Source organism: Archocentrus centrarchus, chromosome 4 (genome assembly GCF_007364275.1).
Source record: "Archocentrus centrarchus isolate MPI-CPG fArcCen1 chromosome 4, fArcCen1, whole genome shotgun sequence".
NCBI lineage: Eukaryota > Metazoa > Chordata > Actinopteri > Cichliformes > Cichlidae > Archocentrus > Archocentrus centrarchus.
In genome coordinates, this window is record NC_044349.1 from 20,382,972 (window position 1) to 20,410,061 (window position 27,090).

At 37.8% G+C, this 27,090-nt stretch overlaps 2 protein-coding genes across 3 annotated transcripts in view; one reads left to right on the top strand and one right to left on the bottom strand.

Moving 5' to 3' along the window:
• xpr1a (xenotropic and polytropic retrovirus receptor 1a) overlaps nt 1-21,596 on the bottom strand; it is a 97,792-nt gene extending 76,196 nt beyond the window's left edge. For both annotated transcript variants that reach the window (XM_030728365.1, XM_030728364.1), the window contains exons 1-2: nt 21,213-21,596; nt 14,842-14,893 (exon numbers count right to left, since the gene is read on the bottom strand). In XM_030728365.1, coding sequence (XP_030584225.1) covers nt 14,842-14,893; nt 21,213-21,281 — 121 coding nt within the window. In that variant the 5' untranslated portion in view covers nt 21,282-21,596. The remainder of the gene's footprint in view (nt 1-14,841; nt 14,894-21,212) is intronic.
• Nucleotides 21,597-23,290: 1,694 nt separating this feature from the next.
• acbd6 (acyl-CoA binding domain containing 6) overlaps nt 23,291-27,090 on the top strand; it is a 32,632-nt gene continuing 28,832 nt past the window's right edge. Inside the window, exons 1-3 of the mRNA XM_030727461.1 lie at nt 23,291-23,768; nt 24,002-24,066; nt 24,412-24,508. Of these exons, the coding sequence (XP_030583321.1) occupies nt 23,490-23,768; nt 24,002-24,066; nt 24,412-24,508 (441 nt within the window). The 5' untranslated portion in view covers nt 23,291-23,489. The remainder of the gene's footprint in view (nt 23,769-24,001; nt 24,067-24,411; nt 24,509-27,090) is intronic.

Sequence of the window (27,090 nt, forward strand, 5' to 3'; positions counted from 1 at the left end):
TTCCATACCATACATACCGTATGTACCATACCGTACAAACCATACCGTACGTACCATACCTTACATATATTATAAATGTTTAGATATTTATATTTTTTATATTTATATATATATATATATATAAATTTTTTAGATTTATTTTTTATATTTTTATACATATATGTAAATATAAATATACATACCATACCTTACATACAATACCGTACATATCTTACCGTACATACCATACTGTACCTACCGTATGTACCGTACATTCCATACCACACATACCGTATGTATGGCACATACCGTACAAACCACACCATACCTTCCGTACATACGTACAGTCCACAACATACATACCATATGTACGTACAGTATGTACCATACCGTACAAAAATATTATTAAAAATACAGTATGGTATATACTGTATTTTTATTCATATTTTTATATTTATATAAATATAAAATATACATTAAAAATATATATTTACAATTAATATTTTTAGTTTTTATATATTTATTTATATTTTATTTTTCATATATTTATACATTAATAAATATATATAGAAATATATTAAAACATACCGTACGTACCATACCGTACACACATACCGTACGTACCATACCTTACATATAAATTTTTAGATATTTATATTTTTTATATTTTATATTTTAATAGATACATAGAAATATAAATATACATACCGTATGTACTATACGTACCTCACATACAATACCGTACAGACCGCACGTATCTTACCGTACATACCATACTGTACCTACCGTACGTACCGTACATTCCATACCATACATACCGTATGTACCATACCGTACAAACCATACCGTACGTACCATACCTTACATATATTATAAATGTTTAGATATTTATATTTTTTATATTTATATATATATATATATATATATATATATATATATATATATATATATATAATTTTTTATATTTATTTTTTATATTTTTATACATATATGTAAATATAAATATACATACCATACCTTACATACAATACCGTACATATCTTACCGTACATACCATACTGTACCTACCGTATGTACCGTACATTCCATACCACACATACCGTATGTATGGCACATACCGTACAAACCACACCATACCTTCCGTACATACGTACAGTCCACAACATACATACCATATGTACGTACAGTATGTACCATACCGTACAAAAATATTATTAAAAATACAGTATGGTATATACTGTATTTTTATTCATATTTTTATATTTATATAAATATAAAATATACATTAAAAATATATATTTACAATTAATATTTTTAGTTTTTATATATTTATTTATATTTTATTTTTCATATATTTATACATTAATAAATATATATAGAAATATATTAAAACATACCGTACGTACCATACCGTACACACATACCGTACGTACCATACCTTAAATATAAATTAATAGTTATTTATATTTTTTATATTTTATATTTTAATAAATACGTAGAAATATAAATATACATACCGTATGTACTATACGTACCTCACATACAATACCGTACAGACCGCACGTATCTTACCGTACATACCATACTGTACCTACCGTACGTACCGTACATTCCATACCATACATACCGTATGTACCATACCGTACAAACCATACCGTACGTACCATACCTTACATATATTATAAATGTTTAGATATTTATATTTTTTATATATATATATATATATATATATATATATATATATATATATATATATAAATTTTTTTAGATTTATTTTTTATATTTTTATACATATATGTAAATATAAATATACATACCATACCTTACATACAATACCGTACATATCTTACCGTACATACCATACTGTACCTACCGTATGTAACCGTAACATTCCAGACCACACAATAACCGTATGTATGGCACATACCGTACAAACCACACATACCTTCCGTACATACGTACAGGGTCCACAACATACATACCAATAGTACGTTAACAGTATGTTAGCCATACCGTACAAAAAATATGAATTAAAACAATACAAGTATGGTATAGTCACCGGGTATGTTTATTCATATTTTTATATTTATATAATAGCAAATATACATTAAAAATATATATTTACAATTAATATTATAGAGGAAGCGGGGCAGAGGTTAGGATTATTAGTGGTTAGAAGCCAGATGAGTCACCCCGTCACAGCTTAAGTAGTGTCACTGAGTTGCAGGAGAGGGTAATACCCCACTGATGAAAGTGATCTGGACCCTATGAAACGGAGTAGTAGCTGTCACAGAGGTAAATACCTGTGGCATCTAACAATATATATAAATATACATACCGTATGTACTGTACGTATCTTACCATACATACCGTACGTACCATACCTTACATATATTACAAATTTTTAGATATTTATATTTTTATATTTTATTTATATATATATATATATACAGGGGCTGGACAATGAAACTGAAACACCTGTCATTTTAGTGTGGGAGGTTTCATGGCTAAATTGGACCAGCCTGGTGGCCAGTCTTCATTAATTGCACATTGCACCAGTAAGAGCAGAGTGTGAAGGTTCAATTAGCAGGGTAAGAGCACAGTTTTGCTCAAAATATTGCAATGCACACAACATTATGGGTGACATACCAGAGTTCAAAAGAGGACAAATTGTTGGTGCACGTCTTGCTGGCGCATCTGTGACCAAGACAGCAAGTCTTTGTGATGTATCAAGAGCCACGGTATCCTGGGTAATGTCAGCATACCACCAAGAAGGATGAATCACATCCAACAGGATTAACTGTGGACGCAAGAGGAAGCTGTCTGAAAGGGATGTTCGGGTGCTAACCCGGATTGTATCCAAAAAACATAAAACCACGGCTGCCCAAATCATGGCAGAAAAATGTGCACCTCAGCTCTCCTGTTTCCACCAAAACTGTCCGTCGGGAGCTCCACAGGGTCAATATACAAGGCCGGGCTGCTATAGCCAAACCTTTGGTCACTCGTGCCAATGCCAAACGTCAGTTTCAGTGGTGCAAGGAGCGCAAATCTTGGGCTGTGGACAATGTGAAACATGTATTGTTCTCTGATGAGTCCACCTTTGCTGTTTTCCCCACATCCGGGAGAGTTACAGTGTGGAGAAGCCCCAAAGAAGCGTACCACCCAGATTGTTGCATGCCCAGAGTGAAGTATGGGGGTGGATCAGTGATGGTTTGGGCTGCCATATCATGGCATTCCCTTGGCCCAATACCTGTGCTAGATGGGCGCGTCACTGCCAAGGACTACCGAACCATTCTGGAGGACCATGTGCATCCAATGGTTCAAACATTGTATCCTGAAGACGGTGCCGTGTATCAGGATGACAGTGCACCAATACACACAGCAAGACTGGTGAAAGATTGTTTGATGAACATGAAAGTGAAGTTGAACATCTCCCATGGCCTGCACAGTCACCAATATTTTCTAAATATTATTGAGCCACTTTGGGGTGTTCTGGAGGAGCGAGTCAGGAAACGTTTTCCTCCACCAGCATCACATCGTGACCTGGCCACTATCCTGCAAGAAGAATGGCTTAAAATCCCTCTGTCCACTGTGCAGGACTTGTATAAAACCAGGTGTTTCAGTTTCATTGTCCAACTCCTGTATATATATATATATACCTTATGTACTGTACGTATCTTACCATACATACCATACTGTACCTGCTGTACGCACCGTACATTCCATTACACACATACCGTACCTACCGTATAATACCGTCTGTACCGAACATACCGTAGATACTGTATGGACCTGTATGTACCGTACATTCCATACGACACATACCGTATGTATGGCACATTTTGTACAAACCATGCCATACCTTCCGTACATACCGTATGTTCCACACCATACATACAGTATGTACGTACAGTATGTACCATATCGTACATACCATACCATACATATATTATAAATTTTTATTTATATTTTATATTTATATTTTTTTATGTATAAAAATATAGAAAATATATAAATATACTTTAAAAATAATATATTTATAATTTATATTTTTAATTTTTATATATTTTTTATATTTTTATTTTTCTTCTATTTTTATATTAATAAATATATTAAAATATAAACATACGTACCTTCCGTACATACCATTCGTACCATACCGTACATATATTATAAATTTTTAGTTACATTTTATATACATATATACATTTTTTAGATTTATTTTTTATATTTTAATACATATATGTAAATATAAATATACATACCGTACCTTACATACAATACCGTACATACGTACGTATCTTACCGTACATACTATACTGTGCCTACCCTATGTACCGTACATTCCACAACAGTATGTACCATACACTATGTACCATACCGTACATACATACCATACATATATTATACATTTTTAATTTTATTTATATGTTTATATTTATCTTTTTATTTTTATATTTATATAAATATAAAATATACATTAAAAATATATGTTTACAATTTATATTTTTAATTTTTATATATTTATTAATATTTTATTTTTCATATATTTATACATTAATAAATATATATATAAATATATTAAAATATACCGTACATACCATACCGTACATACCGTACATTCCATTACACACCTACCGTATAATACCGTATGTACCGAACATACCGTAGAGACTGTATGGACCTGTATGTACTGTACATTCCATACGATACATACCGTATACGATACAACCATAAATACCATTTGTACCATACCGTACATATATTATAAAGTTTTATTTATATTTTATATATACATATATATTTATATAAATTTTTTAGATTTATTTTTATATTTTTATACATATATGTAAATATAAATATACATACCGTACATACCGTACATACCATACTGTACCTACCGTATGTACCGTACATTCCATACCACACATCCCGTATGTATGGCACATACCGTACAAACCACACCATACCTTCCGTACATACATACAGTCCACAACATACATACCATATGTACGTACAGTATGTACCATACTGTACATACATACCATACATATATTATAAATTTTTATTCATATTTTTATATTTCTTTTTATTTTTATATTTATATAAATATAAAATATACATTAAAATATATATTTACAATTCACATTTTTAATTTTTATATATTTATTTATATTTTATTTTTCATACATTTATACATTAATAAATATATATATATATAAATATATTAAAATATACCAAACGTACCATACCGTACATACCATACCGTACGTACCGTACATTCCATTACACACCTACCATATCATACCGTATGTACCGAACATACCGTAGAGACTGTATGGACCTGTATGTACTGTACATTCCATACGATACATACCGTATGTATGGCAGATTTTGTACAAACCAAACCATAAATACATACCATTTGTACCATACCGTACATATATTATAAAGTTTTATTTATATTTATATATATATTAGGGGTGGGACTCGATTAAAAAATTAATCGAATTAATTACAAGCTTTGTAATTAATTAATCGAAATTAATCGCATTTTAATCGCATTTCAATATTTAACATGATAAATATTAATTTAAGTTTGGTTGATGAATAAATCAATATACATAAGCTTAATTCCAATGGATGTAATGAGAGTGTACTTACAGTAGTTTTTCCCAGGACCAACTTTGCATAGAATGCTGTGAAAACATTTTCCACATGACTGTAAGCTACTAAAAAAATTTCTGTTTTCAAATTGGTGTCTCTGTTGCCAGGTTTAGGGTTCGTAATTGTGCTGACAATCAATGGAGTAATATAGGACTGAGAAAAGAGACTGACATGAAGATCATATGACCGATACATCATCATCATGTATTTGTGCTATGAGCCAATCTGTGCCAGGTTCCCTTATCTCTCCAGAGAAACGATATACTAGTCTAGTAAAGGACGCCATGTCCTCTGCAAGGCCCACATACAGTACAAACCCACCCACACCTACCATTAAGCCAGTTGCAGTACCATTAAAATGCTCATGAAAACCTCTATAATTTACAGAAATACAATTTAGATCAGCAAAATTAAAACTCTGACATTGTATACAGTTTGTTACATTAAGCTTTTGTACAGCAATTTAAAAAAAAAAATTGAAATGCCATGTTAAATGTAGGTAAGAATACAATGGTTTGGAAATCACATGAACCCTGTGTTTACCAAGACGACAAGGCAAATGTTAAAATTATATATATTTTTTTGTTATTTTAAAAAACATTCTCTCATTCTGAATCTGTTGTCTGCAAAACATTTTTAAATAAAGGGGCATTTTTACCCATGTGTCGCAAAGCAAGCCTTTCCTCAAAAAAGAGATCTGATGTTGCTCCAAAACTTGTAAAGATATATATATCATTATCATCAGTGGGGCCGGCATAGATGTGCAAGTATATTCATGAAATGAATCTGATTAGTGTGGACACTGTGTAATGATTTCATTGGCTGTATTCTAATTAAGAACTAAAAAAGAGAAATACAGTAGCATATGGCCCTGCTGTCATCACCTATAGCTCACAATCACACCCACATGCTTGTAGCATGCAGCTCCTTATATGTGTGTGTGCGCGCATCTCTGCATGCAAATGTGCACAAGTGTGAAACCCTCTGCAAACAGTTGTGAGTGTGGCAGAAAGCAGAGACAGCATAAGAAGATAAAAACATCAAGACACGCAGCAAACAGAAGGTCGCATGTCTCTATTCCTCTGTCTTTCCATCCATCATCAGCAGCCAGCTTTGTATTCTTGTTACATTTCTATCACTCAGACTACTGAGCTTTAATCTTTGAATACAGGACAGATGCTATTTGTGTGCAAATATGCAAATTAAAATTCTGTGCCCCCCCCCCCCCCTAAATTCTGCCAAGCAAAGCAATTGTTTAAAACATGACTCCTTTTATTCATCAAAAACATTTGTGTAAATCGGGGCTAGATAAATGATACGTAGTCAGCTATTACTGATTTGTTATGCTCAGCAAAGCCTGGTTGATCTGTTGGCTGGCAGCCAAAGCTGTCAATTAGGCATTTCATCACTGGTTTAAAAAATAACTTGCTTTATAACAAAGGTTAGATTACAGTTTGGAAGCCCCTGCTAATGCCTAACAAATACGGTGAACCCCTGAGATGTCGAGAGACGTTTTCTAATCAGCAGAGACAGATCTCATTACAGTGGCATGCCTCCCATGCTGAGATCACTGCCAGAGCTTCATGTATGTGATGTCCATTTGTTCACATGGCAAGAAGCCAGATAATATGATGGATCCTTTATGTTTATTTAACCTTTACATGATCGCATTCTCATTGGGGAAAAGATGCTGTATCTCATTTATGTATTCAGTGTTCATCTCAGGCTTGGTGTTTCTTTTGCTGATATCTGAAAATATCACATCATGTTCAACATCATTTGAGTGGCAGCATGTTCATGAGGCCAGATGTAAACACGTATGTATGCACAAGGATAGAGAGGACCAGTAATGTTAAGTTCTTGGATAACGCCATTATAGGCATCAGAAGCCCTCATAACTGCATTTAAGAGGTGACAGGGGTCCCAGGATGACCTCAGCTCCTCTGAGCACTCCTAACCTCCCCTTCACCCCTGTCCCTGATCTATCCCCCTCCCCTCCTCAAAACATACATTTTTCCTATTGCAACCTTGTCCCTGCTACCTCTGCTTTTCTTTGCCAGTTTTTCTCTAGACCTCACCAGCACACTACCTTTGCACCATTTGAAAAAAACCTCCCAGACTCCCCTCAAACACCCCAGATCTAAAAATACTTCCTCAGCTGGAGCTACTGCTTCTGAACTCCTCCCCCTTTTCTAACATTGCAGCATTTGCTTCTCTAAATCAACCCATACCTTTTCCTCTTACCCTCTTCTCCTTCACTTTATTCAGGCGAGATCTAATTCACTGATGAATAATACATGGATGGATAGAAGACTTTCATCCACCATGCGTCTCTTTCTCTCACTGTCTTTATCTTGTGGGAAGGCTATAGTGCTAATGCAGGGCAACATGCATTGGAGATGAGCCCAGGGACCTCCCACTCAGTCTGTTTGTCTGTCTGCTGCCTGAAGGATCTCTCTCACACACAATTTCTCAATCTTTACTGTTCCAGACTAGTCAGTGACAATCCCAGTCTATTTATCTGAATGTTCCTAAGTCTTTGCTTTTCATTATTATAAATCAAGTGCTGGTGAGCCACCATCATCCCTTTCTTCATCCAATTACCCATGAGTTTTTTCATCGTTCTTTACCTCAGTTCGATTAGTCCGTGACCTTGAGATAGCAATCCTAGGTTTATATTGACCCTGATCCTCCTCCTATCCTCCCCTCTAATACCCCTTGAAATCATCAAAGGACCAATCTATGAATCCACTCCTATGTCCCCATTACACTGCTCTGTAAGATCAGGGATAGTTTAAACACCTATGAAAGTCAAATCTTCTTGAGTGAGGAGAAAACTATTCTTATGGATGCAACTGCTCAAGATGGTAAAGATCTTGATATCATTGCAGCCTATGTGGACTAATAATCACAACAGGGTCCTCCTGCCTCTGTTCCTGAAAATACCAATTTCTTGTAGCAGAGACACAGAAAACGACACGGTACAGACACTAAAAAGACAAATCTAAAAGACCTCACTGGATTTGTTCAATTTACTCACAGCTGTGTGCCTGACTGTTGCTCCATTTACTTTTATTTGACTTCACTGTACCTACTTAGGGGACACCAAGATCAAGGACCAAAAAGAACAAAACCAACCCCCCTCACAAAATCCCTGCAATTAGTGCTTGGAAGCGAGCACAAGAAGCAAGCTTGTCAAAGAGCCCATCAATAATGCAGGTGGGTGGGAGACCCTGGCTGGGAGACTACTGTCCTGACGAACCCTTCTGCCTGTCTACCTGTCTGCCTGCATGTCCATCTGTGTCTCTTCTTTTCATATGCTTCTATCACCTTATGACTGCCTGACCTCCTGCCAGCATCCCTTTCGTCTTTTTCACTTGGCACAGTATTATCTGTTATGTATTTTGGGCATGTATCCTTGAGCTGCTGTGTCTATGGAGAATATGTTTTTAACCATTATCATAACACAACTGTACGTTTGGATATGCGTGACCAACCTTGGCTCAAAAAAAACTGTTGTTCTTTTAAAGGCACAGTTTTAAAGTTCTTGCCAAGCATGAAGACTACTGGTGGTATTGATGGGTGAGAGGAAACATTTACAGTGCCTAGAACTTTAGCACTTTGCTGTACATGTATTTTACAATTAAATCACAAAAGGATTCACATGAAGGTGACAAACTTGGACCAAAGGTAACACACTCATTTTGAAATCATTCTGAAAACATATTTGAGAAACATGCTTGAAAAAGAAAAGTTACAACTACATGCCGAGGCAAGAAAATTACACAAATTAGAATGCTAGTCCACACAGGGGGCAAGAAAAGACTCCAGCGGGGAACAACAACAGTAATAACAGCTGCTGCTCCATCGCATACGCAAGCAGAATTACAATCAGCACTGTATGACACAGGCTAGCAGCTTTCCAACTAACCTCTCATCATGGTCGTCAACAACAGCAGGCAAATGGCGGGCGAGCAAGCAGCATAGGCAGCAACAGAAAACAGCAGAACAAGTGTTAAATGAAAGGTGTGCTGGAGATGTAGCTGTAATTAGGGGCACTGCTTTCATTAAGCAGATGAAGTACACAATAATAACTACACAAAAATGTTCATTTGAACGAGGTTAGGGCAAATCCACATATCCACATATGTATCCAGTTGTATTGATAGTGTTGTGTTGTTTGTGTTCTATTATATTTTATTCTGTTCACTGTCTTTACATTTCTTTTCCATAATAAAAGGCAAAGCAGTTCATTTCAACACAAAGAAACAGTACAAGTATCAGATTTTCACACGACCGCAGTCGTGATGTTCTTTGACTGGATAAAACATGAAAAGTCCTGAAATTATAATATTGCAGCCAAGCAACAAATCAGAAGTGAAACAGTAAGTGCAGAAGGAGACTGATTAGCTGACTCTTATTTGGTCTAATTGTTCATTCAGAATTATTACTTCAAAAAAAATAAAATAAATCTGCTCCCCTGAGTTATAAAGTCAATAATGTGCAACCCATTCCTTTTTTCAGAGCCAATGTGTGCTCATAATACTAAATGGGTGCCCCACCAGTTTCTCAGTGTTTATCCAGCTCCTCTGTAGCCAAGCCCTGCATGGATACCATCACACTAATAGACTGCCCATTAAGAGAGTGCAGGAGGGAAGGACACAAAGGATGAGTAAATGAATGAGAGAGTGAGTGAATGAATAAAAGAACAAATGAATAAGTATAAGGATTATAAAAACGCTTCATAACTTAAAATGTTATGAAATACAGGCATGTGTGGCATGTGAACATAAATGGGAATAGTACAATTCACAAAGAAAATGTACAGATTCCTGTTAAAGCTGTATTTTGTATCTGGGCCCATTGTTCTCAGATCTGTGTAATAATCAGGGGGCTAATTCAATTAGATCGTGGGCATATCTCACTGTAATGGTTGGAACAGGGAGAACAAGAGAACCAGCCAGCTGTTCTCTTTTTTGTCTTCCAGTGTACAGGAGCAGACTTGTTTTAATTACAATTATATTAGGACCAATGAGAGATGAAGGGAACAAGAACAAAGGCCCTTAACGAGGGGTTAAGGGTCACATGCAGCAGCAGAGCCACAATAATGTGCACGCGTTGGTGTATGCCAGTTTGCAACAAGATCCTTTAAATAGTGTACATCCATCCTGCAGAAACTGACTTATAACTGAGACTAAAAATTAAAGTGGATCATTCTGTGGTACATTCCTACAGTGGCTCTCTGAAGTGGAAGTGCTGAGTGAGTAAATGTTTATTTAAAAAACTAAATAAATAAAATTAACTGCACATGACATAGCTGATGAGATCTTCTATCAACTTGTAACATTAGACATATTTGCTGGTCATGTGCTTGTCACACAATCTGATAACACTACTGATGCAGAGGCCATGACAGAAGCTTTTGAATTGCCTGTTCAGTGCAATATCTATCTACTACACAGCTCTATCAGGTACAGCAGGGTTGTCTAGTGAGAAAGCAGAGTGGTGTGAGCAAGTAGTAGTTATAACCCAGTAAAACTGGTTCCCTCAGGCAAGGACACATCTTCCGAATACCAAAATGTGGCTTTTTGTAAAGACTGAGGCAGGAGACAGGAGGAGAGAGAGAACAGGAGAAGAAAGACAGAGTGTGAAGCAGATCAGAAAATCAAATGCTGATAAGTACCTTTCAGCTAACTGGAAATATTAATTTATAAAATTTCTCTCATAAGGCTCCATCTAAAAATAGTTTATAAGCTGTAATTATAAAATGCTTTATAACATAATTAACTAAGCCTTTATAGACCAGTTTATAAGTCACAAATATAAACCAACTCTGGAAAATCCTCCTCCAGCATGAAAATAATGAAGGATTAATATTGGGCTTGCATCAGCATTGATATTACAATTATTACAATGATGCACACTGCTGCTTTTTCATAATAGACTATTCTACACTAGGGTTGCCAAAAAAAATGATACTCAGATATTAATCCATACTAAAATTTGTATCTGTTGAAAGTAATTTAAGTTCACAACACTGATAAAGTCTTTAAGAGGAATTTCACAAGGTTAGTAAAGCTGCTGTTTCAGTAACATTGAAGTTTTAAAATTTATCATAAATGTTAACCTGGCTGTCACACACATTAACAATTACTCAATAGTAACATTCACTGTCTGTTATTTATGAATGGGTAAGTGTGTCCAAACTTTTGACTGGTACTATATTTATAGTGTAATTTTCACATGCTTTATTGAAAGCACGCTCTCTGCTGAATCACATGTAAATTACATTCATAGTATTCACTTATTTTGTCTTCAGGGATTCGCTAGCTTAGCATAGCTATTAGCTTAGCTCTCAGTCACTAATAATGGCGTCTTCTCCTGTTCCTCCCACACTTTAATGTGCAATGTGTCAAATGTTTAGTTACTCCTCGGCCTTCTTAAGTATTGATGATATTTCCTATAAATGTTCCCTGTTTGTAGTTTTGGAGGCCAGGCTCAATGAATTGGAGATCAGGCTCTGCACCCTTGAAAATCCTGCAGCTATCCAGGCCGCTGTAGTCGATGTGGACTAAAGTAACAGCCACCGTTAATGCTCTCCCAGAAGATCCCGAGCAGCCGGGTAGCATAGCATACATTTTCACTGCTATGCAGATGATACCCAGTGTTATCTATCCATGAAGCCAGATGACACAAACCAATTAGTGAAACTGCAGGAGTGTTTTAAAGACATAAAGATCTGGATGACCTTCTAAATTCAGATAAAATGGCGATTATTGTACTCAGCCCTAAAAATCTTTGAAACATGTGTCTAACCAGATACTTACTCTGGATGGCATTACCTTCACCTCCAGTAACACTGTGAGGAATCTTGGAGTTATTTTTGTCCAGGATATATCCTTCAATGCACATATTAAACAAATATATAGGACGGCTTTCTTGCATTTGCACAATATCTCTAAAATTAGAAACATCCTGTTTAGATGATGCTAAAAACAAGTTTTTCAGCATCATTTGAGTGATGCATACAAGCATCAACTACTACTTTTTTTTTTAACATTATTAAAAAAAAAACTCTTAATTTTTTATACACCATGGTATTGAAAAAGGTATTGTTTATTTTCCTGGGTATCGATAATGAATTTGAAATTCTAGTATTGTAACAACCCTACACTGCACAATACGCTAAGACTTTGTTCATATGTTTAAAAAAAAACCAAAACAACAAATATATCATTTGGCCTTGTTAAATATTGGTTGCTCTTTTTCATTATTCTGAGTATTGATTATGTTGATAACAAACCAAATTATCTTACATCAACTAGACTGAGAAGATGCCACCATGGACCTGATAACGAGAACGCAGGTGGTGAGCTGATTTCTGTCTACGCCTGTCCACATGGAAAAAGTCTTCTTGAACAGCATACTATACTGACACTAAAAGCCTTCTGGCACAGCATACGTGTCTGCCACCATATATATATTAAATCATAAAACTAAAAAAAAGATATGAAAGTCCAGTCAGTCTATTTTTCTAATATCACTGAGCCCTAGTCTGAATTAAATCACATTTGACCATTTTTGGTCCAGCAGATGTGAAGAAAAAGTGCTGCAGTAAGCTTTTATTTTATAACCACAATCCTAATATTGTTTCTGTTATGAAAAATCAACAGCCACAGGACAGTGTGCTTTTCAGGTCTCAGTAATACTATTTGTCTCTGGTGCTGTTTTCATTATGTGCTCTCTCACTTTCCCACCAAACACCGAAAAAGAAAGAACAGCTCCGATACATTCAAACACATACTCAGCTCATACTCCTTTCTTTGCACATGCCTGCTGTAATATGTGTGAAAAGGGGACAAATCACTTTTGATTGAGTAGGGAACTTTGAATTGTCACAATGATATCAGATGGATGACAGAATATGATTTTCAACTGACTGATTGAGCCGGTCGCTTTTCATTAGACATGCTCACCTATCTTGCTTCAAGCTGACAGAGACAGAGCGCAATGACCCATGAGTACAGCTCAGACCTGAGACAGGAAATAATTTATCATCCACATCGAGGTTGCCTAGTCTAGCTAACAGCCTCAGGAGACACTCCTGAAGGGAGAGGCACAGCTCAAGCAAGGAACAAATATGTGTTCTATAGAAGTATTAAATGGACTACTTAGAACAGGAAATATTAATAATGCCATGAATATTCACACTAACACAAAGACAACTTTTGTAGTCTCAAATTATAATTCATATTAGTATACTAATAATTAAATGGCAAGGGTTTAGTAAAAGAAATCCAGTCAACAAACATCTGAAACTGAGAGATGGAGCGCCCTCAACCATGCAGTCTCAGCAACTGTGCCTTTTTCCTCAACACTCAATCACACTTCACACACTTTTATATTCATCATTATCTGATTCTGAACTTTAGTAGCATCATAAAACTTGAAATTTTCTTGAATATAATCTAGTTTCATTTCATATGTTTCACCTGGTTTGTCCCACCTGAGTTGGCTCAGGTTGGCTGAATTGACCCACCAGTGGGGCTCACCCCACAGTTTTAAAACCACAGCTTCTAGGACTCCCTCTCACATCACAAAGGTTTTTCATGTCACAGCATTAAGTACATCTAAACCCTTGCAACTGAAGAAAGTTGTTTACACCACAAACTAGTGTCTAAAATAAAAACAAATGATTCACATTCTTTCCCTCACTACACAGCACTTGCACTATAATGCCAACGAGTAATTATAGCTGGCAGCCTTCCTGCTATTTGGTGTATTGAGTGGCACTGGCCCTCTCAGTTGCCCTCAGTTCTGGTCTTCCATGTTAACCATCAGAATATTGCTTTACATTTTTAGTGTCTAAAACACTCACTCTTTATAGTACATGAGTATGCAATAAACATTAAAAAAAAAACCCTTCACTAAACCACTTAGTACACTTCTCATCCCCTTTTTCCTTTGCATGCGTTGTCCAATACTTTAAGCAAGTTAGCTGAGACTTGTTAAGTCAGAGACCTGAAGTGAGTGCAACATGTTAGCAGTGATTTCCACCTATTTTTAGCAGATGAAGGGCTGTTATTCTGGGGATGCCCAAAAAAGGGGATACATATGTATGTGTCTGTGACTGTGTTTTTTTTTTTTTTTTCCTGTCTGTGTCTGGGTTTCTTATCAAACAGGGAGCCTCCTTACCTTCTACAGATGGTGCTTGGTCCTGGGCAGCATATAGCATATCCTTGAATGCCCTGATGAGAAAATGAGAGAAAAAAAAATCACCTCTCTGCAAACACTCACCCAAGAAATGCGAGTGTTCTGAGCAAGCCACATTCACAAATTCACAGAGTTCCATGATTTCACAGAGCGGGCCTGTACATATGCAAAGTAGTTTGGTTTAGCAACTAAATGTTTGAATGACCTCATTATTTAAAATCTAATCAATTTTAATGGTTGTATTTAACAGTAGATCAATGAAAGGTGGTACAAACTTGTTAAAAACACACAGAGGAGAATTTTTAAAAAAGGATTGTTAAGCAATATTAACTAAATACTTGTTCTCCATATGTGAGGTTACAGCACAGGCCACACAGGTGTTAACATAATGAACAAAGTCTGTACAGCATAAGCTTCATTCTAAAATGTCCTGCTTGTTGCTCAGTTTGTATTACATTAAAAAAACGTTGTACAGGCACTGAACAAGTATACCCAACCCTGCTCACTGCCTTTCTGTCTTGAGAGACTCATAAAATACAAAGACTGACACAAAGCTCTTCCCTTTGGGGTATTTTATTCAGTGCTGGGAGATGTACACAGTATCTCAATGAACAGAGCTAAAGTAACCCTTTTTATCCAAGCTGTCAGACAAAGACCCATACAGTTTCATACTATTTTGTGCCTCCTGTGATCCTCTCACCATATGCCACTGTTCTCTTCTGAACATATAAAAAAAAAAATGCACAAAAACATTAAAATCAGCCCTAGTCTTCTTGAGGCCCTCCTGGCATTCCACAAGAGTTAAAGATTTGTTTTTCACTACCACATGTACTGACCTCTATTTTACCCCATCAGAGAGACTGATTCCAGAACCTGAGCTGTGCACTGAGGCGAGCCTAACTATATCAGGCCAGTGCATCTCAAACTCACACACTAATTTGGGCTCATTCCCCACCAGACAGGTGACATTCCATGTCCCTATTGGCCAGACTTGTCACCCAGGGATTGGACTGCCAGGGCCTCCACCCCCAACTGATGCCCGGTCCACATAGCATCAAACCCTTGAGCCCCACCTGCGGGTGATGGGCTCACCAAAGGATGGACTCATAGAAGCTGGGCCTGGCTGGGCCCCATGGGCTAAGGCCCAGCTACCAGGCACTCCCTCGAGTGCCACCTGGCTCCAAGGCAGGGTAACCATGTCTCTTGTTCTGGTCTTCATAGGGGTTTTCTGAATTACTTTTAGTCCAGCCCCTCACCAAGGACAAATCTGCATTGTGAGACCTTATCAGGGACAAATTACCCCTGAAAACATACTATAGATCCTGGGATCATCATGCAAACTCCCTACCACGATAAGGAGGCAATTCCCAGAGGGATCATACTAGTATAAAATGCTAAATATAATTGCCCTTTGACTATACTATAATTTGATCATTTACGAAATAAATTAATGAAACAGTAGATTAAAAAAAGCAGAGAGACAAACTGGCAGATACGAAGGGGAGATAGCTGCAATGGTTAAATGGGGTCGTTTCTTTTCAATGAGACTGATTTTGAAGATAATTGAAACAGATGACTGCATGCTGGTTCATTTGAAATTTTCACTCAAAAATTTTTTCATGATAAAAACAATCTTTTTAACTAAATGACTCCAGAACAATAGGGGGGAAAAGTCTATCATAATTTATGAAGTTTTCTTAAAAAAAAAAAAAAAGTTAATTGTGAGCTAAAATCTAAACTCTGCACCAAACTTTTCTGCCTTTGACACAAATTTTTGCTCATACTGCATGTAAATGAAAGGTGCAAATATACTGTGCTGTCCAAGTTCCCATAGAACCTGCAATCTTTTGCAACACAGCAGAGAGAAGAGAGGACTGTGAGAACTCCTGTGTGTGGGTGGAAACCACTCAGAAAGACAGTGCATTAGTAGAAGCCTGGACTGTTGATACTTGATACTAAGTTCCTCTGTGAATTATATGCAATGATACTGCAGCACTGGAGTTTAACCCGAGAGGTAAACATTTCTTTATGCAGTATTCTCTCTACTTTGTCTGATTAAAATCACAAAGACACCCACTCTGGGGACACAACAGTGGAGCTTGCTGATGTCTGGTTAATAACTGATAGTTAGCAGCTGATATAGTCAAGTAATAGGTGAGAACTAGAACTACAGATTCAGATGGGGGGGGTATTCATTAAGGTGGAGGCATTGCCATGGTGATGGCTGTGACGGGAAAGGGGGGGGGTGACTCTTTGGGGAATTGAGATAAATTTGCAGTAATCACTGGTGAAACCTGTAGACAATAACTAAGCCAAAGCTTTCAGGGCCGTCGGTTTGAATTACTATACATTAACATGATGATGTGGCACACTCATAGCTGGGATGCGCTCCCACCCCCACCCCACCCCCAGACCCTGTACTAGATAAGTGGGAGAAGATGGATGGATCCCAGTACCAGATTTGCATCACTGTTCAAAGTAGACCTCCACACCAAAATATCCAGGTTAGTTGATGTTGTATTTGGACTTTAATCCTTTAATAGCTGCATTATGTTGAGTGGACACTAGCCAAAATATTTTGCCAAATCATTCCTCTATGATGCTTGAGATCATTATCCCTGTGCTTGAGGAAATGCAGAGTGTACATTATTAGTCTGAAGGGATCTATGGATCGCTTCAATCTGCAGCTCAGTGTCTGAGTGGATGCCTGCATGTTAAAAAAAGAGGATGGGAGGAGAGGATAAAAGGAGGGGAGGAGGGGAGCAGAGGGCAGGTCTGGTCGGGGACCAGATGTCCTCCCAGTGGGGGAGGAACGATGAGGTGAGGATGCAAGGAAGGAGGGAGGTATAGAGATGGGGGCTCTCAGCAGTTGCCATGCCATGCCTGTTGTATACATAATGTTCACATCATAGCACAATGCTGATAAATCATACTTTCATTAAACAGAGTACAGTTATGTTTCTATAATGTTTATAATGACACGAAGCTCACTGTGCTTGTTTAGACCTTTAAATCACTCAGATTAATTACAGAAAGACAAGACGTGACCTTTGAACAGTCACTGAAATCACACATTTGCCTGTTATTCGACAACACTTTACTCTGCTAGTTTGAATTGTAAATGTGAGTCTCTGCATGCACTCTCCTCCTCCTCATCTAAGCTTACACGAGTGATTAGGCTGCAGAGCTAAATGCATAAGTGTCCTTGTTCTCTCGCCCACACATACACACACACACACACACACACACACCTGAATCTCTGTCCTTCGTTTGTTCTTTATAACTGTGCTGTTCAACACAGTTGCCATACATATTTGTTACTTACTGTATATAGCTTACATGCACTAATATATTCAAGTTTGAAAAAAATTCCCGGGCTTCTAAAGAAATAAAATTGAGAACCAGACAGTAAATTGTACCTGTTGTTGCTAAGATTTCTAGAATTGTATTGATAAAGGGACAATCCCTTTCATATCAGCCTACGTTTCCTGCCGTTTGGCATAGATCTGGAGCTGGCAGGACAGATACACCTCCATACCGAACAGCTGTTTAGCATACAGGTTTATAACTACAATCCCACAGGATAACACACACACCTAATTGCTCTATCACTCAAGTGACTTGTCAATTCTTCCAAATTCAAATGAGGTGCCTTACTAACTAGAGCTTCTATATGCTGGGACAGCCACTTTGCTCATCCTTTTCATCTGCATAGAAACCAGCTGACCAGTCTAAATTAGCGGCACACAGTTTTCCACACAATAGCACACTTTAAAATATAAAAAAAAAGCTGAGAGTGAAAACAGGGCAGCAGGTTAATGAATCCAACTAGCACACAAAGCCAAGAACATAACTTCAAATCACAGTCAATTTGGATGTGACTGGCTATAATGCCACATAAGTCACAGAATCAGCCACTGTAGAAGCGTCGCTGCTTCCTGCATGAACTACAGATGAAACGACCTGTGCTCCAGGAATTGTGTCAGTGTGTAATTTAAAGCACACAACAGAATTACACTGCAACGGATGTAACTCCAGAAGGAATGCATGAGGAGCTGTATGTGACGGCTTCACCAGAATAAGAGCCCATGAACTGATGCAGCTTGGGTTGCATCACAGCAGCATATCAAAGCTTTGCATCCCCCCAAAATGACATCAAAAATTAATTTCTGCTTCATCTAAGTGACTCAGTTCTCTGAAGTCAACTGAGTTCAGTATAACTTCATGTTTGCTCCTATCTGTCTACTTGTTTCAGAGAAAAATTCAGTTCTTTAATGAAGTGTCCGTCACCTATAGGTGTGAGTCCTCTCCCGCCCCACCCACTCAGTTTGTGTTTACAGAGGTCGGACAAAGACTGAAGGCATAAACAAACACACACACATCCTTACTCAAAAAAATGATATAGAATTCAGATTTGAGAAAGAATACAAAGTGCACGGACAGGAGAGCCACTCTCTCATTCTGCAGTATTTAATAATAGGGACTCACATATGTGACGCTAACATGTTTGTAGAGGCTGCTTTTTTTTAAATGGTTAAAAAATGAAGATATTACCTCCCGGCTATATGAATCAAACATCAATGATCAATTATCAGTTGTGTTTTTATGGCTTTATTATTTGCCTTTCAGTTCTCATGTCTACTTTCTGGACCGCATACAGAGCTGATAAAGCCTATCAATCATTCAATACAATTAAAAAAAAAAAAATATATATATATATATATATACATTTTATTTTAGAATTCAACTGGCTTTAATAAGAGTTCTTCTTTAAGTAATATAATACTAACTTAAATGTCAAATTCAAGATTATGCGCAAGAAAAGAGTTACCAAAAAAACCAACTCTAATCACGGAGAAAATATATCATCATCCATCTCAGGTCAGCGAGTGCCGCACTGAAGACTGGAGGTGTAAAATGGCTGGTATGGCCATGCATCTGTCCCTGGGCTTCAGTGTGCTTCAGTCTGTACATACAAAGATGAAATACTGCTCTTGCATGCATGTTAATAATAATTTTGAATAAAATTCTACTACTTTTCCCAGGTTTCCCAGGTATCCATATTCATGTTTTTTTCTCTCCTTTAATTATAGTGCCAAAAAATGTTTTCATTACACAACAATGACAACATATCATGTCTGTGAGGATGTAGAGATCCAAATGTCTGCTGTAACAATAAACCAACATCATCATTCAGGGCAGGATACCAAAATAAATCCAGCGCACTGAGCTTCTGTTGAGTCTGGGATGTAGGCTGCTGACGGTGAAGAGAACGGGTTCTTTGTCTATAATTCATAGAGCCAAATGGAAGTGAGCAGTCTGTCCTGTCAATGCATGTCTGCACTAAAGCTCTCACTGTATAGCCAGCAAGAAGTGGGGTGTGAAATTAAAATACTCCTCAAGTAGTGTACAACATCCAACAAAAAAGCATGTGTGCACACAAAGGCATCCACAGATATCAACCAGACAGACAGGTTAGATGAAGTCCTGCAGGTTGATTCATAGAGACAACCATTCCTGATTGACTGAGCAAGATAATAATAAACATTTTTTTTTAATATTCTGAAAGTCTTGTAAAAAAAATTACATATATTTTCAAAACTATCAAAACAAAGTCATTAAAAGTGTGAAATTTTGCAACAAATTGCACACAGTTGGTGGATTGGATATTTCCATGGTTTTTAGCTAGATTAATGAAAACAAAATCTAAGCTTAATCTATGGGAGGTGATGGGGGGGGGGGGGGGGGGGGGGGGGGGGGGGGCTGCCTTTGGACAAAGAGCGTATTTTATTATTATTTATTAATAATGCACCATCAGTTAAAATTATGACAAAAAATGTGACAGAACAAAGAGGAAATGTTAAAGATGAAGGCTGCTTTGTAAAGAAATGTGAAAAATAAACACAAAGACAATCTTTAGTTTTTAGTTGTGTATAAATATCTCCAAAATATTTATATTTAAAATTGTTCAATAATATAATTTTACCTTTTTCCCAGTATGAAAAAACATTGTTTAATCAAACAGTTATTTATGTTAATTTTCATTTATGTTAAAATCAACAAACAGCAATAACAAACGCTGAATGCTCCCCGCGGCTCTTAACAACCGCAGTCAATTTCCCCTCCATAAACAATAGGGCATCCCTTATCTTTCCCGTCGTTTATTGCTCTCAGGAGCAGGTTTACTGAAACTGAGAAAAAAAAATCACATTTAAAACACTTTTAAATTTTTGTCATAGTTAATCATGACTCTTTTCTTCCAATTTCCTCAAACGCACGAAAGCAGGTCAATTTTGGCCAATGTCCATTTCCACATCAAATTCATTTTTAAATAATCATAAATTCTGCTTTACCTCATACTGAAGATACTGTTTCCTCCACTCTGGAGTGATATGGGACGAAAGATGCTCCGCGAATTTCATTTTGCCGGAACAAGAGTCCCCTCAAAGCTCTGTTAAATCCGAGCGCGGCTGTCCCCTTCTCCGTCGACGCGACTTTTATTATATCAGTGAACTTGCTGGCTCAACATGCGGTGCGTCAGCCCGGCACACTGCGCTCCTGTTCACTCCACTTCTGGCTTGTCCCGGTCTGCGCACTCCGAGCGGACCCCGTCCCACATACTATTTCATGGGAGGGACAACAACAACAACAGCAGTGGCCTCCCTTTAACAGGTGGTGGGGCAGCAGTTTACTGGAGCCGGTGAAAGTGGCTCAGTGACTTTGCTCAGTCCCTCCCTGGGCAGGTCTGGGGACATTGCGGTCCGCCATCGCTATGAACCACTGTGACGTGGTTGCGTCAGCAGAGCGCGCAGTGAAACTCGGGCGCTGGTGGGACCTCCTGAAAACTGTTGGCAGTGCACCCAGGGATCCCCTCACCTTCTTCACTTCATTTTCCTCAGGGTTTTTGTGCAGTAGTTACACGGGCTCCTGTCCCGGAGCTTATTGTTGTGCGTGTCTGCAAAAAAAAAAAAAAGAAAGAAAGAAAGAAGAAAGAAAGAAAGAAAGAAAGAAAGAAAGAAAAGAAAGAAAAAAAGAATAAAGTTACATTCCTGGAAATAGATCTAATACTTTAAATCCCATCAGTTAACAGTAAAAACTCAAATTAAAGTTCATATAGTTATTTATTTAAATAACGCCTGTCTGTGAAGTTTATTATTTATGAGCGCCTTTTTTGGCAGAGTAATCCTGTAAACTACACAGCAAATTATAACTACTTGGATGCTTAATATAAGCTTTGTTTGTAGCATTCGGTCTGAAAAATAGAGGTTTACAAGAACATGATGATAGGCTGATTGGTGCTGATTAATACTGGTTAAATACTCAGAAGTTCCCTGTATTTACGGCAGATGAAGTAGAACAGTGTAGTGAGCTACGAACGTGAAATAATCTTGAAGTTGTTTTTTTAAGAAATAAAAGTTTAATTTCATAAATTTATTGATTGAAGCTTTCTCCACTATTTCTGAGCTGAATCCATTTTTGTTTTCTCTGGGTGCACGAGGGGAGCAAGATCACGTATTTGGGACGACCACTGTGCCCGGCGAGCTCGCAACAATAAAACATCTTTGTGTCAATACTACCATCTGCTGGACACACTGTGCTAATACATGTTGCCGCAAAACCGAATGGTACACAGGTGCTTTGTGACAGGTGTCAAAAAAAAAAATCTCACAGTCATATAAGTTTAAGGTTGATTACTATGTGCTGCAAGAAGAATTTAAACATTATCATTAAATCTGGTAGACAACACCAAGAGTGGATGGAAAAATCATTAAACAAATAAATGAGGGACTTTAAGCACAATTAAGTACCTTCTTGTCTGTAGTTAGAGTCATTGCATACAGAGCGCAGTCCTCAGCATTATTTAAGCAGTGTAGAATCATCTTGAAAAGACAGCCAACATCCAAAGAAGAGCTTTCCTGAAGACTTCGTAAAGAGAGTAGAAGAATAATAATAAAGGTGGTCATGCCAAATATTGGCTTTAAAGATAAGAACTGTAATTGTACAAATCCGTTTTTGCTTATATACAGTATTTCTATTAATGTTTGCACGTTTCACTCAGTTGCTTCACCTATTTAACAATTTCCAAGGAAATTATAAAGAAATGAGGGGTAGCTCAAGACTTTTGCACAGTACTTTAAGTAGTTTATCTGAAGTGATTTCAATTTCGATTTTTTTTTTCACTCAAAGAATCAGAAAAACTCACTGCAAGCTATTTTAGATCTAACGTTCGCCCCATTAAACATATTACTGGGTATCAGCAGACCTACGTTAACCTGATATGCACACCAACAACCAGAAAAAAAACTCTTAAAGATTGTATTTTCATTTAGAAATCATTGTTTCGTCATTTAATCATTCATGGCAAATGTATAGAGAAGTTCCAGAGTCGGAACCTTTCTTGCTAGCAGTGATTTTTACCGGGACTTTTAAAGTGACAGTACCAGTCACGGACCAACGGCAGAAACCGATCCGACAGTCACGGATGCTCTACGGCAACGGATTAAAAACGAAATCTTTGCTGAAACACTTTGCAGACATAACATATATACTAGACAGCTGCTCTCCGTACGCTTTTTAGCGTTTCTCACGGAGACCGCGGCTCCCGTCCTTTGAGACTATAAACAATAACAATGGCTTCTGGTTCGCCGTCGTCCTCTCCGGACACTGCAACGGGCTCAGGTACGGATCCAGCCCGGCCCGACACAGGAGAGCCCCTCGGCGGAGCAGGCTCGGATTCGGATTCGGACTTGGGTTTGAGTAAATTTGACTGCAGCGCCATGGAAGCGGGGGACCGGCTGGAGGGGGAAGAGCTGGAGCGGGAGTTCGAGTCCGCAGCCGACCGCGTAAAAGACTTGATACAGACGGCCAGCAGGGACCAGCTGCTGTACCTCTATGCTCGCTACAAACAGGTGATTGTCGGATTAAGTGTCACTGCATGCGTGTAGACCACATTTAAGCCTTGGAGTAGCAGCACCTCGCTGCTTTAGACGGAAACCCCCACAAACCTTGAATCTCAGCATTTGTGTGACTTTTCTGGTCTGGCTCACAGCTGCATGTTGTGACTTTATGTTTTTTGTTTTTGTTTTTTGTGTAGGCTTAGGTGACGTTAGATCAGTTAAATAGTGTGGTTTTGTGTTCACAGGTCAAAGTCGGGAAGTGCAATACACCTAAACCTGGTTTCTTTGACTTTGAAGGACAAAGAAAGTGGTAAGTAGCTCAGATTTATGAGCTTGTCACAATAAATAGTTTCCACATATTGTTAAAGCCTTATAGGTTAGGTTCCAATTTGTGTGTGTGTGTGTGTGTGTGTGAGAAGAGAGAGAGAAGGGAAATGGACAAAAAAGGAAGCGATAGATAGTACTCATGATGGGCCCCCATGTGTTTCCTGCCTGAAGAAGAAATGTTTCTGCTATTGAAAATAAACCACTGTTAACGGTCACCAAATTCAGTGAATCTAATAGTTCCATTTTCATTTTTTTTAGATCACGGTGTGTGAAAACCTTTAATGTACAGCCATAGGTGATTACATTGGTAATTGTACTATCATAACAGGCAAGCCTGGAAGCAGCTTGGAGACATGGAGCCAGAACAAGCAATGCAAGAGTACATTTCCTGCGTCAACATCTTAGACCCTGAAGGCAGCACAAAGGTAATTCTTGAGAATTTATTTGTAAACCTCATTTTAGAAGAAGAAGAAGCTTTATTTGTCACATACATATACATGCAGTGAAATTCATTCTCTGCATTTAACCCATCACACATGGAGTATGTAGTACACACAGCACAGCATGGAGCAGGGGGCAGCCAAAGGGCGCCCGGGGAGCAACCTGGGGGGGTGGGCTTGCTCAGGGACCCACAGTGATGCCAGCCCGAGGATTTGAACCAGGGTCCTCTTAGTGATGAACCCTCTTCTTCTCCCCTAGGCCACCACTCCAGGCAATTAGTGACTTGACGATAAATTAGTGCAGGGGTGGGTAGTTAATTTTCACAGGGGTCACAAGAGAAACTGGAACTGTTGTGCAGGGACACACCAATATTTTAGAAAGTGATAAAATTAATATTGAACAGAACTCAATATTGAACAGAATTGAGTTCAGCTTATTGGTGCAGCCGTCCCTGAACAGTGTATATATTATACACATGTACTGTGTGTATAATAAGACACCATCCATCCATCCATTCACTTCCGCTTATCCTGTTCAGGGTCGTGTGGGGGGGGGGGGGCTAGGCCTAGCAAAGCTGTCATAGGGTGAGAGGCAGGGTACAACCTGTACAGGTCACCAGCCTGTCAGACTCACATTCACACTCACATCTATGGGCAATTTAGTTACCCCAGTAACTGCAGGTCTTTGGACTGTGGGAGGAAACTGGAGTATCCGGAGGAAACCCACACAGCCATGGGGAGAACATGCAAATTCCACACAGAAAGGCCCGGGCCAAGGAAGATTCAAACCCAGACCTTCTAGCTGTGAGGCGCAGTGCTAACCACCACGCCAACATGCGGCCATTTATATTATAATGAACCTTGAGATAGAATAGATTTAATTAGAATTTTCGTACATTTTCAAACCACAGTACACTAAAGATACAAAGCTACAATAAATATACACAAACTACAATAATTAAAATGTACCTGTGAAAAATAATTAATTATACATCAATAATTATACATTTACAACAGCTCTGATTTGCTTTCAGCCAATCCTTAATCTTTACTGTAAAAGTAACCTACCCCCACCCCACAGTAATTCATTTGATTTCTGTTTTATGGATGATGGGCCTTTTATGGGGAATGCTAATTGTTTAAACTTACATTGAATGACAGTTTTACCATTAATATTCAAAGTGCTCCTCATGACTCTCTTATGGTCGTGTTTTTATATACAGAGTGTTTTTGGTGCTTGACTGTTGTTTATACATTTGAAGACTAGTTTTAGAAGGTCATTCATTAATGTGAGTCTGTTGACTAATGTCCATGTAGTTTCTCAGTCATCCAAGTCATGGTGGTCTTTAGTGCTTGAAAAGAAGACAACTGATCTTCGTTTTGGTTTTTGAAGACATTTCACCTCTCATCCAAGAGGCTTTTTCAGTTCTAAAACAACTGCTGGAGAGTCCCAGGTATCTGACCCTTTGTGGGGTCTGTCACCTTAGAGGTGGCTCTGATCATGTGGGTCAGCACATGAGCCAAGGTGTGAAAAAAGCACGGGTCATTATTGTCACTAGGGGCCGTTTACAGTGATGGTCTCCTTTACTCATCTCTCAAATCATCTGTCTTCTCACTCCAAAATGTGAACATTGGCATCCTCAAAAGGTAAGAGTCCTCATCACTGCATTGCACAGCATACACTATCCTTTAGCTTGTGTGTGGGTATTTTGTCCTTGGGATTAACTTGTTTTTGGCTGAGGGTGTAGCTGGGTCTGAAGTGCACTCTGATGTTATCTTGGAGAAAATTCTTCAGAGTTTCTATAACATCATTTGTTATATACCTGATAACAAAATGTTATGTCCACCCATTATTTAGTTTAACTGAAACAGACCTTTGAAGGTAAGGTGTATAAAATAAAGATAAAAAAGGATTACAAATATACTAAAGAATCATCAATGTCATTGGTATGCCCTTAAGATGAAGTGCAGGATATTTGCCAGGAGGTGTCACTGTCACATTATTATTTTATTTGAGCCGCGTAGTGGCTCATTTTCTGTACATTCAGAAAGGGAAATGCATGAAAGCATTGTGCTTTTTTTTCCCTCACTACAAGATATTTTGGGATATTAATTATTCAAGAAATATTAATAGTAAGACTGTTGGGATGTGCCAGTTTGTATTGGTACTGTTTACATCTCTATACACCCTTGTGTTAAGTCATTCGACTGTGTCAGGAGAGTTGTGTTGCCATGAACAGGTTGTTCTTTGGGACAGCATTATGTTTCGACAACAACCTTGCTTATCTGGAAAGAGTTTTAGTACTGGATCACAAAGAAGAAGCAATACTCCATGCTCGATCGATTTATGAACATCCTTTATGTAAATATTAAGGGATATAGCAGTAATAGAGCATGCTCTTCATACTCATAAAACTGTCAATTTTTTTATCTTTTATAGATAATCACAAACTTGGAATGAATAAGTCTGCAGCAGAAGTGAGAGAGCACCAATCTAATCTCACAGTTTAGTCATAGAGTGAAGCATTTGCAATCTGAGCCATTGTTAGCTATTGGGTATTTATATA